Here is a 16786-nt window from a genome sequence, read left to right as displayed (position 1 = left end):
ACAACGGATATAATTTGAGAATCATAAATAATATAAATAATGTTGGTCACTACACTGAGATAGGACAGCCAACAGGGGATAGTTACATTGTAGTCATACAGGAGAAAGTGACCAACTAACAAAACGTGAAATGTTCAGGAGGGCCATTTAAGTCACTTTTGCTTGGCAACAAAATAAACATCAATGCAGTTAGTCATTTTTACCAAGTCAATATATTATACTTACAAGTTTAAAATCCTTTGGGATGTTTTTCATGGCAATATTAAGCTAGTAAGATATCAAATAGTCAATGATCACGTTTTTGTAAAAAATGCACTTGGTCACTTTCTCCTGTATGACTACGATATTTGCAATCTGTATTTGTTCATATAAACTTTTATATTAGGTCATATAAAAAGTCTGCGCGGTTTTTTGGTACATTATTGAACAAAGAATTTCTGGTCAAATTATAAGCTTAAATAATAAAAATGAAAAGGATATATTCTGGAATCGAATCCGCGACCTTCTGCACGGTATCTAAATACGCACCATTACACCACAGAGGGGGACATAACAGGTAAATGTTGTAAATAAATAAACTGGTTAAATTATAAGCTAAAATAATATAAATGAAAATGATAACTTCTGGCGTTTCTCAAGTGTGCGATTATAATCCAGGATTCGGACCTCATATTAAAGACTCATATAAAAGAGTTTCTGCTCAATAAAAAGCTTCTTTTCATCTCACCAATAGATGTCTCTAGTGAAGTTCTAGTGATTCAAGAACAATGTTTCAAAATTGGTTCATGTACATAGAACTTCCAAGAATTTGAGTAGTGTGGTTGTCAATAATGGGTAGAATCGGTGAATGTTACACGTGTGTAAAGTGATATGATGGTCGTCAGCCCCGTAAATGCCCAGACTTCCATATTATTCTTCATCTTTGATGAGATGTCAAAAAATTATATAAAGAATTTCTTTATTGAAAATCAATTTTAATCAAGAACATTTTGACCATTTTTACCTGTGACCTTTTGCCATTTTGATTTATTTGCTAAGTATACCCTGGAGAAACTGGGTCGGGTAGATCCGAGGATAATAGTACTCTCTCATGTAGAGATACCTCAGAAACTTCTTTTGGACTTTCTCTACCGTAAGAGAGTGTACCATACCATTGCTGACCATATGGGTCCATGGAATGCATTTATCCATTTTATTGTCTCCCAATATCGCTCACTCTTTTCAACAACTTCATATAAAAAAAAACGTAATTTTTTAAGAGATCATTTTCAAAGTTTAAGAATATAATAAAATGTTTTAAAAATAAATATCAAGCTACTCATTGAACTTTTAAGTATGCAAGAGATCTTTTTAGGTAAAACCTGAACGTTTTTTCTCTATTTGAAAAATATTTAGTATATTAAAAAAAATAATTAAACAATACGTTTTCTTCAAAATGCAAAAACAACACTTTCTGCCCTTTAGCGGGTAAATATTAAGTTAAAATGTTATATGATAAAATATCAAAAGTTATATGTTTATTCCAGAGAGACGTTGACTCGGGTCCACACGGTGTTCAATCCGAACGGAACCATCACCTACCAAGACAGGCGCTCCTACCAGATGTTGCCGGATGAATCCGTCGGAGCTCAATACGACAGAGTGGTGGTTCCCAACTTACCTATGCTGGTAAGCTTCATTTCTACTAAACCATCATCATAAAAAGAGGAAGGCAGCTGTCAAGCTGACCCGTCCGGTAGAATAGCTATACATGGTCATCCAAATTAAAGTCTCCTCAAAGAAGTATGGGCATATTTATATTTTGTTTTTGAATTACCTAACGTTCAAGTGTCAAGGTTCAAGTTCATTACGTCCGCCTCCGTAGTGTGATGGTCAGCACGCTCGGCTACCGTTCTGGAGGTCCCGGGTTCGATTCCCAGGGGAGGTCAAATAAATATGAGTGATTTTTTCACTGTAATATTTATTCAATATTACCCTGGACTGGTACCTGAAACGGAGGGCTTATCACCTTTTCTTCATGTGTAAACGATCAAGATAACACTGCGTTTATATGGAGCAGTGCCGTATGCACCATTGGGGTGCGGGTAAGGGTTTTATTATTTATTATTATTAACGTTCAAGTGACTCTGAAATCTAGCTACGGCTTGTGCAACACCGCTTATCATGACCCTACTCAGGCTTCAACTTTTTAAGTTTCATAGCCTATGCCTACTGGTGAGTGGATATACTCTTTATGTTTAAAGTTACTATAATTTCATGTAATTCATGAGTGAAAATTCTACGCAAAAACACTCGTATGGGCATACATGAACGCCCGTGCTTATAACTAAAGCCTGGTGACATTTATTTCTAAAGTAGCACTTGTACTGCCATCTGTGATTGAAATTAAAACACTAAAACCACACTTCAGATTGTTTTCATATCTTACCTACGACATTTTACTTAAAACAAAGGTTGTGTGATGTCATCGTAATGACACTGTTAAAAAAAACCCATGAAATAAAACAAGGATAATTTTTATATTAATCATGTTTACTTGTGTGAATATTTTTTATTATTCAAGAAAATTTGGTATTTGTAGAATTGAAGAGACATGAAGGATTAATGCTATCAAATGGCATTCCTAGATCCTGTCGATATGGTCACTAGGACTTCTAATACGATTACTTCCCTGGTTTCAGATGTCATACAACCTTACACCCAGTACAAATACTAGACTTAACGTCGGTGGTGAAGTAAACCTCATCCTCTTATTTTCAAAACTTTGGATCGTTTGCTCCGACTTTTAGTAAGGTCCCATGACTGCTATCCATAGAGCACCACTGTCAAGATGCATGTATAAAAAGACAACACTTTTGGTGTTTCATTGACATCTCAACATAGATGAAGAAGAATATGAATAATAAGAATAATACTTCCATGTTATTCTTCATCTATGCTGAGATATTGGTATAAATAACTCCCAGGAATTACACCAAGGGGTGTGCGTTCCATGTAGGCAGAAAAGTGCTTATCTTAACTTACCTGCATGACATAAAAACGCAAACTGTACCGACCCTACTACATACTAAGTAATACCTACCCTAGAGCTAGTTTACCTTACTACCTAGGTAGGTACCTCGACTACCTACTCTAATTAATTATCTGTGCACGCTACTGCCTATACATACTTACGAGTAGTTTTACTCTTTGTGATTGCAACCCTACAAACTGTTAGTGCGCATCACGTGAGGCTGTCTGGATATTCGTATTTATACTCACTGAAGACTAAATGCCGCCTCTACATTGCCTGCATTGATCCTGTTCTCTTATACGGCTGTGAAACATGGCTTATAAGGGCCCAGAGCAGCCGTGTACTCAGCTTTGAGAATAGATAGAGTGTATATTTTATTATTTATTTTATTATGAGGTCAAGGGATCTTGCATCCCTTATGTCACTGCGGCCATATTAGGTCTAATGCGACCTCTCTCTGCATCATAGCTCACTTTCAAAGCCTATGTGAGTCATTTAGCTCACGACCTGTCTTAGTGGTAGGAGCTTCACCTTCTCGGAGTCCAGTAGTGGTCCTCCAAGGATATGACGTTTGCGAATGAGTAAGTCACAATTATAAAGAATGTGGATTGGTGTTTCGTTATCCTCCATACAAAATCTGCATACTGGGGAGTCATCTAGTCCAAGTGGAGTGTTAATGGATAAATATGTGAGAACGATCGTTGTCTATTTTCAGAGTGCCATCGCGATGGCTAAGGACACGTACTACATGGCCAAGGTGGGGCTGTCCACGCTGTTCAAGACGCTCAATACGCACTCGTTCCGCACGCTGCCCGTGCACCGCTTCCTGTGGGGGTACGAGGACGAGCTGGTGAACCTCGCCAAGCCCTTCCTGCAGTTCTCCGACCAGCTGCCGCAGATGGACCAGTTCGGGGTGCTGGCCACTGTGAGTATTTCACATGTCACTAACTAATTATCTTATTTATTTACTAACAAAAATGTTAATAATATTAGTATATAACCACTCACCGAGATTTTTATGTCTACCGGTTTTGAGACGTACCCGTCTCTTCGTCAGGACAATCACTACTACAGCATGCAAACAATACCACCCTTCACCACCATAGCACCATTTACACACTCAAAACTACACATAATGTCTAACACATGCGATTTTTGGTCGACCCGAAGACCAACATGCACTAAAGGTTTCAGCACAGGCATGCGTTACGAGTCGAGGTTAAACATGCACTAGTGGTTATATACTAATATTATTAACATTTTTGTAAAAAAATAAGTAAGTAAAAATGACTAACCACAAAGTAAACGCTTTAAATATTAATAATATTGAGAATATAACTAATTATCTATTACGCCACCACTCTGTCTTCCCAAACAATCTTTGCCTCATACACATTCATGCATCCCCTACATATTATGCCTGCCGATTATGCCGACTCCTTACTCAATCACTTTCACATATCGCTCACTCCTTTCAAGAACGTCCTAAATCAAAAAACTTGATTTTTCAGGAGAAATTCTCCTGGGATGATTCTCATGTGTTTGTTCCTCCACACCGAGTTTCTGAGGCATCCGGATATAACTGCAGCCTTATTAACTTCATGTTAATAAATATATATCGCTCACTCCTTTCAAGAACGTCATAAATAAAAAAACTTGATTTTTCAGGAGAATGTTTTTAAAGTTTAAAAATATAATACAATGTTTTAAAAATAAATATCAAGCCACTTATTGAACTTTTTACTGTGCAACAGATCTTTTTAAGTAAAACCTGTAGGTTTTTTCTCCAGTTGAAAAATATTTAGTTTATTAAAAAAAAAAAATTATTAAACAATACCTTTTCTTCAAAATGCAAAAACTTTCGGCATTCCGAAAACATGCACAACTGAAAATTGACAATTTTTGATATATGACGTTCTTGAAAGGAGTGAGCGATATATATGAAGTATATAATTAACGTCCGCCTCCGTGGTGTAATGGTCAGCGTGTTTAGCTACCGTGCTGGAGGTCCCGGGTTCGATTCCCAGGGGGGGGTGAAAATAAATATTAGTGATTTAACACTGTAATATTTATTTAATATTACCCTGGACTGGTTCCTGAAGCGCAATAGTGATCACCTTGCCTTCATGTAAGTAATGATCAAGATAACACTGCGTCAATTTGATGCAGTGCCCCATGCACCATTAGGTGCGGATAAGGGTTAATATAAATAAAAAAAATATAATTAACTATGTTTATGTAGTAAGTTTATTAAGAATTATTGAAGCATGATGTGTAATGGCGAAGAATGAAAAGGGTTCTTTCTTGGGAAGAACGAAGAACAAAGTGATCAAAGTGAAGTGAAGTGAACTTGGGATTTACACGCTAAGTTTGTATGGCCGGCTTGGCAAGGACGGTATCAGAGTACGCGCAAACGCATCTAAGGCAGAAAACCGGTTGAAATACATACTTTATTGTTTTCAGCGCAATGGAACAGGGGCCGATGTGGTGACTATGAATACGGGAGTCCAGGACATGAACAAGTTTGCCATGATCGATCGGTACAACGGGATGAGCAAACTCTCTCACTGGGGGACCGATGAATGCAACAGGTAAATATATATCACAGCAATACCAATACACACAGCAACACCATCCAAACTCGAGTCTAGTTAAAAATAATGCGAAATATTATGACGATAAGAGTAACATTTTAAGTGTGTCCAAATACTTGTTCACATATCTGGATTATCCAGATTATAATCCAGATTTGTGAACAAGTATTTAGACACACTCAAAATTTTGTAAATAAATCAACTAAAATTTTAAGCTAAAATAATAAAAATGATAATTATATTTTCTGGCGTTTCTCATGTATGTGATTTTAATCCAGGATTTGGACCTCACATACTAATATAAGAGTTTCTGCTCAATAAAAAGCTTCTTTCAATTTTCTTTCATACAGTTTTATAAATAAGTTATTTTAATATTGAAAGCATTAACTTTGTGGATCATATTGATATATTATTTTGATAAATAAAAAGACGTTTTTTGATCCACTCACATCAAAAAACAAAGTCTTTTTATTTCTCAAATAATATAATAAATAAGTATTGGAGAAAACTCTGTGAGGGCACATAATTGCAATTCGTAATTTGTTTGTGTATGATGAAATATAAATTTTGCACAATTTTTTCTTAATTCAAATGTTATATCAACTTGCGGGAAACGCTTAAAAGCGTCTTTTCCATACTGTAGGTAGAGAGGGGGGAGACGCTTGCAAGCGTTCTATTTGCTTACTTAAGTGGAGCGCGAGAGACGCCTGCAAGCATTGTACAGATGGGAATTGGGTGTTGCGGCTACTTGTGATTAGTATACTGAGGGTTGAGCGGCAGACTGCCAGAGTATAATTAGGGTCCTTTTCCATACTGTTGGTAGAGAGCGGGAGACGCTTGCGAGCGTTCTATTTGCTTACTTTAGGTAGAGCGCGAGAGACGCCTGCAAACATTGTACAGATGGGAATTGGGTGTTGCGGCTACTTGTGATTAGTATACTGAGGGTCGGGCGGCAGACTGCCAGAGTATAATTAGGGTCCTTTTCCATACTGTTGGTAGAGAGCGGGAGACGCTTGCGAGCGTTCTATTTGCTTACTTTAGGTAGAGCGCGAGAGACGCCTGCAAACATTGTACAGATGGGAATTGAGGGTCGGGCGGCAGGCTGCCAGATTATAACTAGGGGCGGGGTCGATGAACAAAACCGCCCGACAACAATGTGTTAAATTGTTTTGTTATTTCTTATTAGTTAATAATATAAGTTAATGATTAATTCCAGGGTGGATGCTTCGGATGGCAGTATGTTCCCCCCTCACCTTGTAGATAAACAGCACACCCTGTTTGTCTTCAACAAGGAGCTTTGCAGAAGGATGCCCTTTGTATTCGAAAGAGAACTGGAGGTTAGTGAGATATGTTGACATGTGGAAGTTGGGGAGATATATTGACTGGAAGAGGTCAGTGAGATATATTGGCATGTCGAGGTTAGATTGGGTGACATGAAGAGTTCAGTGATATATATTGACTGGTCGAGGTCTTGAGATATATTGACATGTGGATGTCAGTGATAGTGTATATTGACTCTGAGAAACTCTGACTCAAGAGTCCGCGACACTAACCACGGGACCACCACCTGACACCTGTTTGTGATGTGTTATTTCCCTTCCCTATTTATTGTAACTGCAGAATTCCATATTGAATTGTTGGGTAGTATATCCAAAATTAAACAAGGTTTATTGGATTGAATTCTACATTTATTTACGTATATGTTAATATGTGACGCGTTTCGTCTTATTAAGACATTATCAAACACTTCCCTTCCCTATTTGAGGATATAGTAAGCCATGTGATATGAATTGATGCGGTGAATTTCTTAGCATAGCCTCCTATAAATTATGTTCCCCTGTCACCATCAGGTGCTGCACGGAATCAAGGCGTACCGCTACTCCATCCCGGATGATGTGTTTGACTCTCCGGAAACTAACCCGGCCAACCAGTGCTACTGCCACATGGATTCCGGAGTGTGTCCACCAAAGGGAGTCTCCAATTCCAGTCCATGCGCTTACGGTAACCAAACATGCTTGTACTTTAACATTTTGACATCTAACAATATTATTTATTATATCAGGCACTGGATTATTCACCCTATGGATGAGATAATATTATAGGCATCCCAACATGATAACTTCTATCGTTCCCTGAGATGCTCAAGACTTCCATCTTCTTTCATGTAAAGAGGAATGATATATCGCTCACTCCTTTCAACAACGTCATAAATCAAAAAACTTGATTTTTCAGGAGAAGGTTTTTAAAGTTATAAAATATAATACAATGCATTAAAAATAAATGTCTAGCCAATTATTGAACTTCTTACTGTGTAACAGATCTTTTTAGGTAAAACCTGATGGTTTTTTCTCCATTTGAAAAATATTTCTGTCCGCCTCCGTAGTGTAATGGTCAGCATGCTCGCCTACCGTTCTGGAGGTCCCGGGTTCGATTCCCAGGGGGGTTTAATAAATATAAGTGATTTTTCACTCTAATATTTATTCAATATTACACTGGACTGGTACCTGAAGTGGAGGGCTGATCACCTTTCCTTCATGTGTAAACGATCGAGATAACACTGCGTTTATATGAAGCAGTGCCCTATGAACCATTAGGGTGTGGTAAGGGATTTATTATTATTATATTTAAAAAAATAATTAAACAATACCTTTTTTTCAAAATGCAAAAACAACACTTTCTGCCCTGTAGCGGGTAAATATAATGTTAAAAATATGCCGCTTTTGCTGGGATAAAACATGCACAACTGAAAATTGTCAATTTTTGATTTATGACGTTGTTGAAAGGAGTGAGTGATATTAGTACAATAAAATGGTAATAAGTTACTGAATTTCAATGAGAAATGAGTGACAAGTCATTACGATCCAATATATAGTTTTAGTATTACAGTGATTTTGCATGTAAATAAATATATTTTCATATTATTTTTTAACATCTCATCAAAGATGAAGAAGAATATGGAAGTCTGGGCATTTACGGGGCTGACGACCGTCATCGGCTGGTTTAAGTGATCACTTTACACACGTGTAACATTCACCAATTCTACCCATTATTGACAACCACACTACTCAAATTCTTGGAAGTTCTATATATATGAACCAATTTAGAAACCTTGTTCTTGAATCACTAGAACTTTACTAGAGACATCTATTGGTGGGATGTAAAGAAGCTTTTTACTAAGCAGAAACTCTTATATTAGTATGTGAGGTCCGAATCCTGGATTATAATCACACACATGAGAAACGCCAGAAAATACCATTTTCATTTTTATTATTAAGCTTATAATTTGACCAGATAATTTATTTACAACATTTTGAGTGTGTCCAAATACTTGTTCACACGTCAGCCCCGTAAATGCCCAGACTTCCATATTCTACTTTACATATGTTGTAAATATATTTTATAATCTGTAAAATAATAACTTGGGTGTAAGGTTGTTTTCCAACTGCTGAATATAAATTATACAAAATTATTGATGGTATAATCTTTTACTGATTTGTAGGAGCTCCGGCGTTGGCGTCATTTCCCCATTTCTACCTCGGAGATCCGGCCCTCGTAGAAGCCATTGACGGACTCAACCCCACGGCTGATAAACACGCCATGAACATAGACCTCCACCCCACTCTGGGTTTCCCACTAGCTGCCATGAGCAGGTATAAACTTCTTCAAGTAATTTTGAAATAACAAATATCGTAGTCGTACAGGAGAAAGTGACCAACTAGCAAAACGTAAAATGTTCAGGAGGACCATTTAAGTCACTTTTGCTTGGCAAGAAACAAACATCAATGCAGTTAATCATTTTTAATATAATATATAATAAAACCCTTATCCGCACCCCAATGGTGCATAGGGCACTACGTCATATAAACGCAGTGTTATCTTGATCATTTACACATGAAGGAAAGGTGATCAGCCCTCCGCTTCAGGTACCAGTCCGGGACCTCCAGAACGGTAGCCGAGCGTGCTGACCATTACACTACGGAGGCAGAATCATTTTTAACAAGTCAATATTTTATTCTTCCAAGTTTAAAATCCTTGTGGATTTTTCAGGGCAATATTAAGCTAGTAAGATATCAAATAGTCCTATATAAATAAATAAAGATAATAATAGATTTTATTTACCATACTTACAATTTTTTTTAAAACATTCCTCAAATACCATGTAACTTTGGACAACCAGCAAAAAATTTACATTTTAACAAAAAATATTTATTTTAATTTGATTCCAGGATTCAAATCAACGTCCAAGTGAAGAAGTCCCTCGGTATTTCCGGAGCAGGACTGGAACGACTTCCCGATGATATCATACTCCCTGTTATTTGGATGGATTTGGTAAGGATATATCTGATTCCTTATAACAAGCGTTTCTTGGTTTATAGGTAGAAAAATAAGTATATCTTTCTTTATAACATCAAATTCTCCAAATTATGTGAATTCGCATAAAAAAAGACTTGAACTACTTACGAAAATAAGGGATAGGTTCCATTACATTTGAAAATCGCATAAAAATGATGTGAAGATAAAAATGATAAATCAAAAATCGTCAATATTTAGTTGTGCATGTTTTCGGAATGCCCAGAAAATATACTATATCCCAGCAAAAAAGGGATATTTTTAACGTAATATTTACCCGCTATAGGGCAGAAAGTGTTGTTTTTGCATTTTAAAAGAAAAGGTATTATTTAATTATTTTTTTGAAATATACTAAATATTTTTCAATTGAAGAAAAAACCTTCAGGTTTTTTCCCTTAAAAAGATCTGCTGCACAGTAAGAAATTCAATAAGTGGCTTGAAATTTATTTTTAATACATTGTATTATAATTTTAAACTATAAAAATGTTCTCCTGAAAAATCAAGTATTTTGATTTATGACGTTCTTGAAAGGAGTGAGCGATATATATGTGTTTTTTAAATAAAGAGAAATATTTGTATTTTTATTATTTACACAAATATTTCAATTTCATACTATGTATTTCTGTGAGCCTAAGCGGCTCATTATTAGAAATAGGTATCAAATTGTTGTAGTGGGTTCGAACCAAGAAACTCTGACTTAAGAGTCCGCGACACTAACCACGGGACCTCAACCCGACACAATATTCTTTATCTATGTTGGGATGTCAAAAAAATAACATGTCTTTCTTGTTTTCAGTCCGTGAACGAGCTACCGCAAGAAATCAAGACCTTGGTGTATCACGGAACGTACAGCGCTAACGCAATTCGCCTCACCCTGACTTGGGGCTGCGCCATAACCCTGATCATATCTGGATACCTCCTCATAGTCACCGCCAAGGGCAGGATCGTGGAGAGGAAACGGAGCAAGAGAACCCCCTTGCCAGTCATAACGACCAAATCATAGGCCGTCGCTGTTTGTGGACTACAATTGTGTCTTGTCTGGTCACTAGAACAAAATTTCTGTATTGCGCTATCAATGTTTTGAACTCTAGAAGGAGTTTTCGTGTTGGCTTTTTTACATGCGGCTGGTACAGTCAGTGACATTTAGACAGTACTAGCACCCTTCAAACAGACATAGCAACCAAAAGTCAATATTTTCCGTCGCTGTTAGTGCACTTTAATTGTGTCTTATCTGGTCACTAGGACAAAATTTCTGTATTGCGCTATCAATGCTTTGAACTCTAGAAGGAGTTTTCATGTTGGCTTTTTTACATGCGGCTGGTACAGTCAATGACACTTAGACAGTACCCTTCAAACAGACATAGCAACCAAAACTCAATATCTTCCGTCGCTGTTAGTGCACTTCAATTGTGTCTTGTCTGGTCACTAGAACAAAATTTCTGTATTGCGCTATCAATGCTATAAACTCTAGAAGGAGCATCTTTAGCTTTTTTAACCGCAGCTGGTACACAGTCAGTGACACACAGACAGTACTCGCACCCTTCAAACAGACGTAGCAACCAAAACTCAAAATATCTTCCGTCGCTGTTAGTGCACTTCAATTGTGTCTAGTCTGGTTGCTAGAATGAACCTTGCTGTATTGCGCTATCTGGAACGGCTCCTGAACTCTAGTAGGAGGATCTGCGTTAGCTTCTTTATTGCGGCTGGTACATAGTCAATGATATCTTGGCCAGTAGCCACATCCTATCAAACAAACCTAACCTCAATATCTTCCAAAAGACTTTTAGCATTTGCGTAAAGTTAGTGATACATTGGACATTACCCACACACTATCAAAAATACCTAACCTTTATATCTTCCAACAGACTTTTAGCATTGGAATACAGTCAGTAATACCTCGGACAGTAGCCACACACTATCAAAAATACCTAACCTTTATATCTTCCAACAGACTTTTAGCATTGGCGTATAGTTAGTAGTACCTTGGATAGTACTCACACACTATCAAACAAACCTAACCTCAATATCTTCCAATAGACTTTCAGCATTGGCATACCTTGGACAGTACTCACCCTAATGAACAGACAACAACCAAAACTCAACATCTTCCAACAGACTTTTAGCATTGGCACACAGTCAGAGACCTTTGGACAGTACCCACTCACACCCCAACAAACAAACCTCAGTATATCTCAACTGACTATCAACATTGTCACACAGTCAATGATCTTTGGACAGTACCACACCCTACAAACAAACCTATTGACCAAACTTCAATATCTCCCAACTGACTGTAGACACTGCCATGATTTTCTGTTATAGAATCTGTTTATAGATATCTGTTAAAATAATCTCCATTTTGATAATGGTTATTTGCATTTTTAAAAATAAATGGAGCAATACAATGCGTCCTTCTCTCTTCAAGTTCATTTGAAGACCTTTTGATATTTTTGTCTATTTATTATTTTAGTATAGGTACCAATGCTCTCTCTTTTTATTATATAGTTTAAATATATGTTGAGATGGTTTGGGCATGTGGATCGAATGAGTGAAGGAAAAACAGTAAAACGAATTGAGACGAATGTAGTTTAAAATAGAAGACAGAAGAAAACTATGCATGATCAAGTATTTTAAATACTTGTAAGTAGTCAGGAGTTGGAATATAAGTGGGTATGTATGAGGAAATGCGTAAATGCAAAAGAGGCGAAGATTGCTTGTAAGGAAAGATTGATGTAGCATGATATTCTCTCCGCCTACCCCTGCAGAAAGCAGCGTATAGGTTAGTTAGTTAGTTAGTTTTATATACATTCCGAAATAGAATTTAAGAGGTATGCAAATTCTAGATTTACTATGAAGTTAAGTAATTATTTTAAGATTAAGTATGAAAAGATCAGTCATTATTCTGCATATGTGTAATCTTGATCATTCAAATACATTAACACATTGAACAGATGGGAATTGGGTGTTGCGGCTACTTGTGATTAGTATACTGAGGGTCGGGCGGCAGACTGCCTGAGTATAATTAGGGTCCTTTTCCATACTGTCGGTAGAGAGCGGGAGACGCTTGCGAGCGTTCTATTTGCTTACTTTAGGTAGAGCGCGAGAGACGCCTGCAAACATTGTACAGATGGGAATTGGGTGTTGCGGCTACTTGTGATTAGTATACTGAGGGTCGGGCGGCAGACTGCCAGAGTATAATTAGGGTCCTTTTCCATACTGTCGGTAGAGAGCGGGAGACGCTTGCGAGCGTTCTATTTGCTTACTTTAGGTAGAGCGCGAGAGACGCCTGCAAACATTGTACAGATGGGAATTGGGTGTTGCGGCTACTTGTGATCAGTATACTGAGGGTCGGGCGGCAGACTGCCAGAGTATAATTAGGGTCCTTTTCCATACTGTCGGTAGAGAGCGGGAGACGCTTGCGAGCGTTCTATTTGCTTACTTTAGGTAGAGCGCGAGAGACGCCTGCAAACATTGTACAGATGGGAATTGGGTGTTGCGGCTACTTGTGATTAGTATACTGAGGGTCGGGCGGCAGACTGCCAGAGTATAATTAGGGTCCTTTTCCATACTGTCGGTAGAGAGCGGGAGACGCTTGCGAGCGTTCTATTTGCTTACTTTAGGTAGAGCGCGAGAGACGCCTGCAAACATTGTACAGATGGGAATTGGGTGTTGCGGCTACTTGTGATTAGTATACTGAGGGTCGGGCGGCAGACTGCCAGAGTATAATTAGTTCAACAACAATGTGTTAAATAAATATTTTAACCTACATGAAAATTGAATATATGATCATTTTCTGTGTTAATTTTGGGTTATATTTTTTTGACTTAGGCTAATATTTTATTTAGATAGATATTTCGTTTATCACAAATCCTTTAAAAAATAAATTTATATAAATATAATAATAAAAATATTTAATAAATAAAATATTATATGATGAACTTTGAATCTAGAAAAATTTAGAATAAAGAATTTTGATCCTGATAATTACTACTAAATTATATTGTTTTTAAAACCGTTGTTTTTATTTATTTATTTATTTTTATGTGAAATATAGTAGAGGCAGGTATTTGACAGAAGGAAGGTACCGGATATTTTTTCAGGTTTACCATATGTGGAGGTCCTCACCCAAGACGTTGCATTTCCATTATAAATGATTTTAAGTAATCAGGAATTCTAGCTTGTAAAATTGCTACGTTTTGGTGTGATTTAATGATTTTCACACAGGATTGGTCACATTTTGTCGCAACTTTAATTATGATTTTGACAGAATACAGTAAACAGGACAGATTTGCATTTAAAGGATTTTTTTGAGCAATATTGGAAATGTAACATTTTGGTGAGGACCTCCACATTCCAGGTTCCAGAGTCTTATAGCCTATTCCTACATGTGTCGCCTACTTTCAAAATCCGCCAGATCCATGTAAGTCGATTTTACAAAAAAATGCTAAATTCTCCGGGTAACATTTAAGTTTAAAAGATTTGTCTATCTTTAGATAAAATATTATGAAATAGAGAAATTTAAATTTATTTTAGATAATTATTTTGTATTTAAAAATGTCCGTGTTTATAATTACATGTCCGCCTCCGTAGTGTAATGGTCAGCACGCTCGGCTACCGTTCTGGAGGTCCCGGGTTCGATTCCCAAGGGGGGTAAAATAAATATAAGTGATTTTTTCACTGTAATATTTATTCAATATTACCATGGACTGGTACCTGAAGCGGAGGGCTGATCACCTTTCCTTCATGTATAAACGATTAAGATAACACTGCGTTAATATGACACAGTGCCCTATGCACCATTGGGGTGCGAATAAGGGTTTTATTATTATTATTATTATTTAAAAAAAAAAAACACTAACATAAATCGATAATGAAGTCATCTTAATTTTTGACCTATCCCCGCTCTCTGATTGGCCGATATGGGTCAGAAGGCAAGTTCCATAAATATAGCAAAATTTGAAATACAACACTGTTTCCAAGTATTTTTTAGCAGGGTTTTCAAGTATATAAATATTTTAAACAATAAAACCCACAATTGACATTCTGTTATTTATTTTTAAATCTTATAAAATTGGATCTGGCGGATTTTGAAAGTAGGCGACACACATGTGTGTGGGTTAATTCTTTATTAACCTTCTTCAAACCCTTGTCCATATCGCTCACTCCTTTCAAGAACGTCATAAATCAAAAATCATCAATTTTCAACTGTGCATGTTTTCGGAATGCCCAGAAAATGTACTAAGCGGCATATTTTTAACTTAATATCTACCGGCTACAGGGCAGAAAGTGTTGTTTTTACATTCTGAAGAAAAGGTATTGTTTAATAATTTTTTTAAATATACTTAATATTTTTCAAATGGAGAAAAAACCTTCAGGTTTTACCTAAAAAGATCTGTTGCACGATGAAAAATTCAATAAGTGGCTTGATATTTATTTTTAATACATTTCATTATATTCTTAAACTTTAAAAACGATCTCCTGAAAAATCATGTTTTCTGATATGTGACGTTGTTGAAAGGAGTGAGCGATATGTCAAAATGTAAAGCATTGGCTCAGATAGCTAAAGATCCCATGTTCCATTCCTTGGGACACTTTTTAAGAATCATTTGATATTGTTGCAATGATATTAAAATCGGCACTCTCCCTTCCAGCTTGCCCACTCGTACACCCCTTATATTATTAATTTAGTCATGTAAGGTTTTAAAGGACATTTGTATCCTTGCGTATAAAAATCGGCCACATCACATTGAGGTAGTTTGATCAAAAATGAATTACTTCCAAGAAAAAAAACTGGCTTTTTAAAGATTCATCCTTTGCGGATGTGGCCGATTTTGATACGGATTATTTCATCTCTATGTACAATATATTGTAAATATATTTTTCTATTTTTATATACAGTCACAAAACATGAGAAAAATGTAAAATAAATTAATATTCTGAAACGTTTTTTTATTTTAATTACAAGGGTCATTCACATTCCTATAACAGGACCAACCTGCCGATGGTTATGCCTGTAGGAAGAGCTACCGCTATGCTGAACAATATCACATTGGATATTGATCTGTTCCATGCGTCCGAAGGATTCTTCCAAAGCGGGATTCTTCTGCATCTTTAAGTCTTCTTGCTTACATTTTAACCTTCCCTCCGGGTGATATGTATTTACTACAACTCAACTGTAGTATAAAATATAATAGATACGGGCTCACAATTTTTTGTATTCCTTCGTAATACTATTATGTGTTACATAAAAGTATTATAACATAAAATTATTCATTTGCAGCGACGGAAATAAATAAATTGTAAAATAAATCAGAGATAGAATCACCAATACACAGATGTTTCTCAGAGTATACGTGTGTGCCACACTTTACGTACGCGCGCACGCGGCTTCATAATATTTTAGACAATCTCATTTTAGTTGCCCACAAGACGCTGTTCGCGATGGTTGTATAGCTGCATTATGTGTGGCGGATACTTACGATGTATTTTTTATTTTCTTTTTCAGATACTTACCAGAGCTAGCATTACAAAATTGGTACATTTGAACTTCAACTATGGTCAATAAAAGCAACATTTAGTAATACGTATTCACATTTTTCCCGTTTTTAAACACATTTTCATATGGTGTATAAAATACATATCACCGGAGCGCGCTGAAGTTTTTACCATCGTAAGGGAAAGGTAAATGTATACGCCTTGAATAAATCATTTATAATGTATATATTAGTCCGCCTCCATGGTGTAATGGTCAGCGTGTTTAGCTACCGTGCTGGAGGTCCCGGGTTCGATTCCCAGGGGGGGTGAGAATAAATATTAGCGAATTCACTCT

The 16786-nt window shown here is 36.6% G+C and overlaps 1 protein-coding gene across 2 annotated transcripts in view; it reads left to right on the top strand.

Moving 5' to 3' along the window:
• LOC148309983 (scavenger receptor class B member 1-like) overlaps positions 1-13835 on the top strand; it is a 53643-nt gene extending 39808 nt beyond the window's left edge. Inside the window, exons 5-13 of one of the 2 annotated variants that reach the window (XR_015837455.1) lie at positions 1527-1668; positions 3729-3938; positions 5477-5604; positions 6824-6944; positions 7458-7608; positions 9107-9257; positions 9834-9936; positions 10754-11133; positions 11322-12553. Coding sequence is in view for 1 of the 2 variants with exons in the window: in XM_088259204.1 (XP_088115330.1) it covers positions 1527-1668; positions 3729-3938; positions 5477-5604; positions 6824-6944; positions 7458-7608; positions 9107-9257; positions 9834-9936; positions 10754-10960 (1213 nt within the window). In the remaining variant the exon portion in view is untranslated. Of the gene's footprint in view, positions 1-1526; positions 1669-3728; positions 3939-5476; positions 5605-6823; positions 6945-7457; positions 7609-9106; positions 9258-9833; positions 9937-10753 lie in introns of both variants that reach the window. The other variant, XM_088259204.1, reaches the window with a different exon arrangement.
• The last annotated feature ends 2951 nt before the right edge of the window (positions 13836-16786 follow it).

The sequence above is a fragment of the Brachycentrus maculatus genome, unplaced genomic scaffold (assembly GCF_059751285.1).
Source record: "Brachycentrus maculatus isolate JH-2025_06_01 unplaced genomic scaffold, ASM5975128v1 h1tg000114l, whole genome shotgun sequence".
In the NCBI taxonomy this organism is placed as follows: Eukaryota; Metazoa; Arthropoda; class Insecta; order Trichoptera; family Brachycentridae; genus Brachycentrus; species Brachycentrus maculatus.
This window is presented reverse-complemented; position numbering and strand designations above follow the sequence as displayed.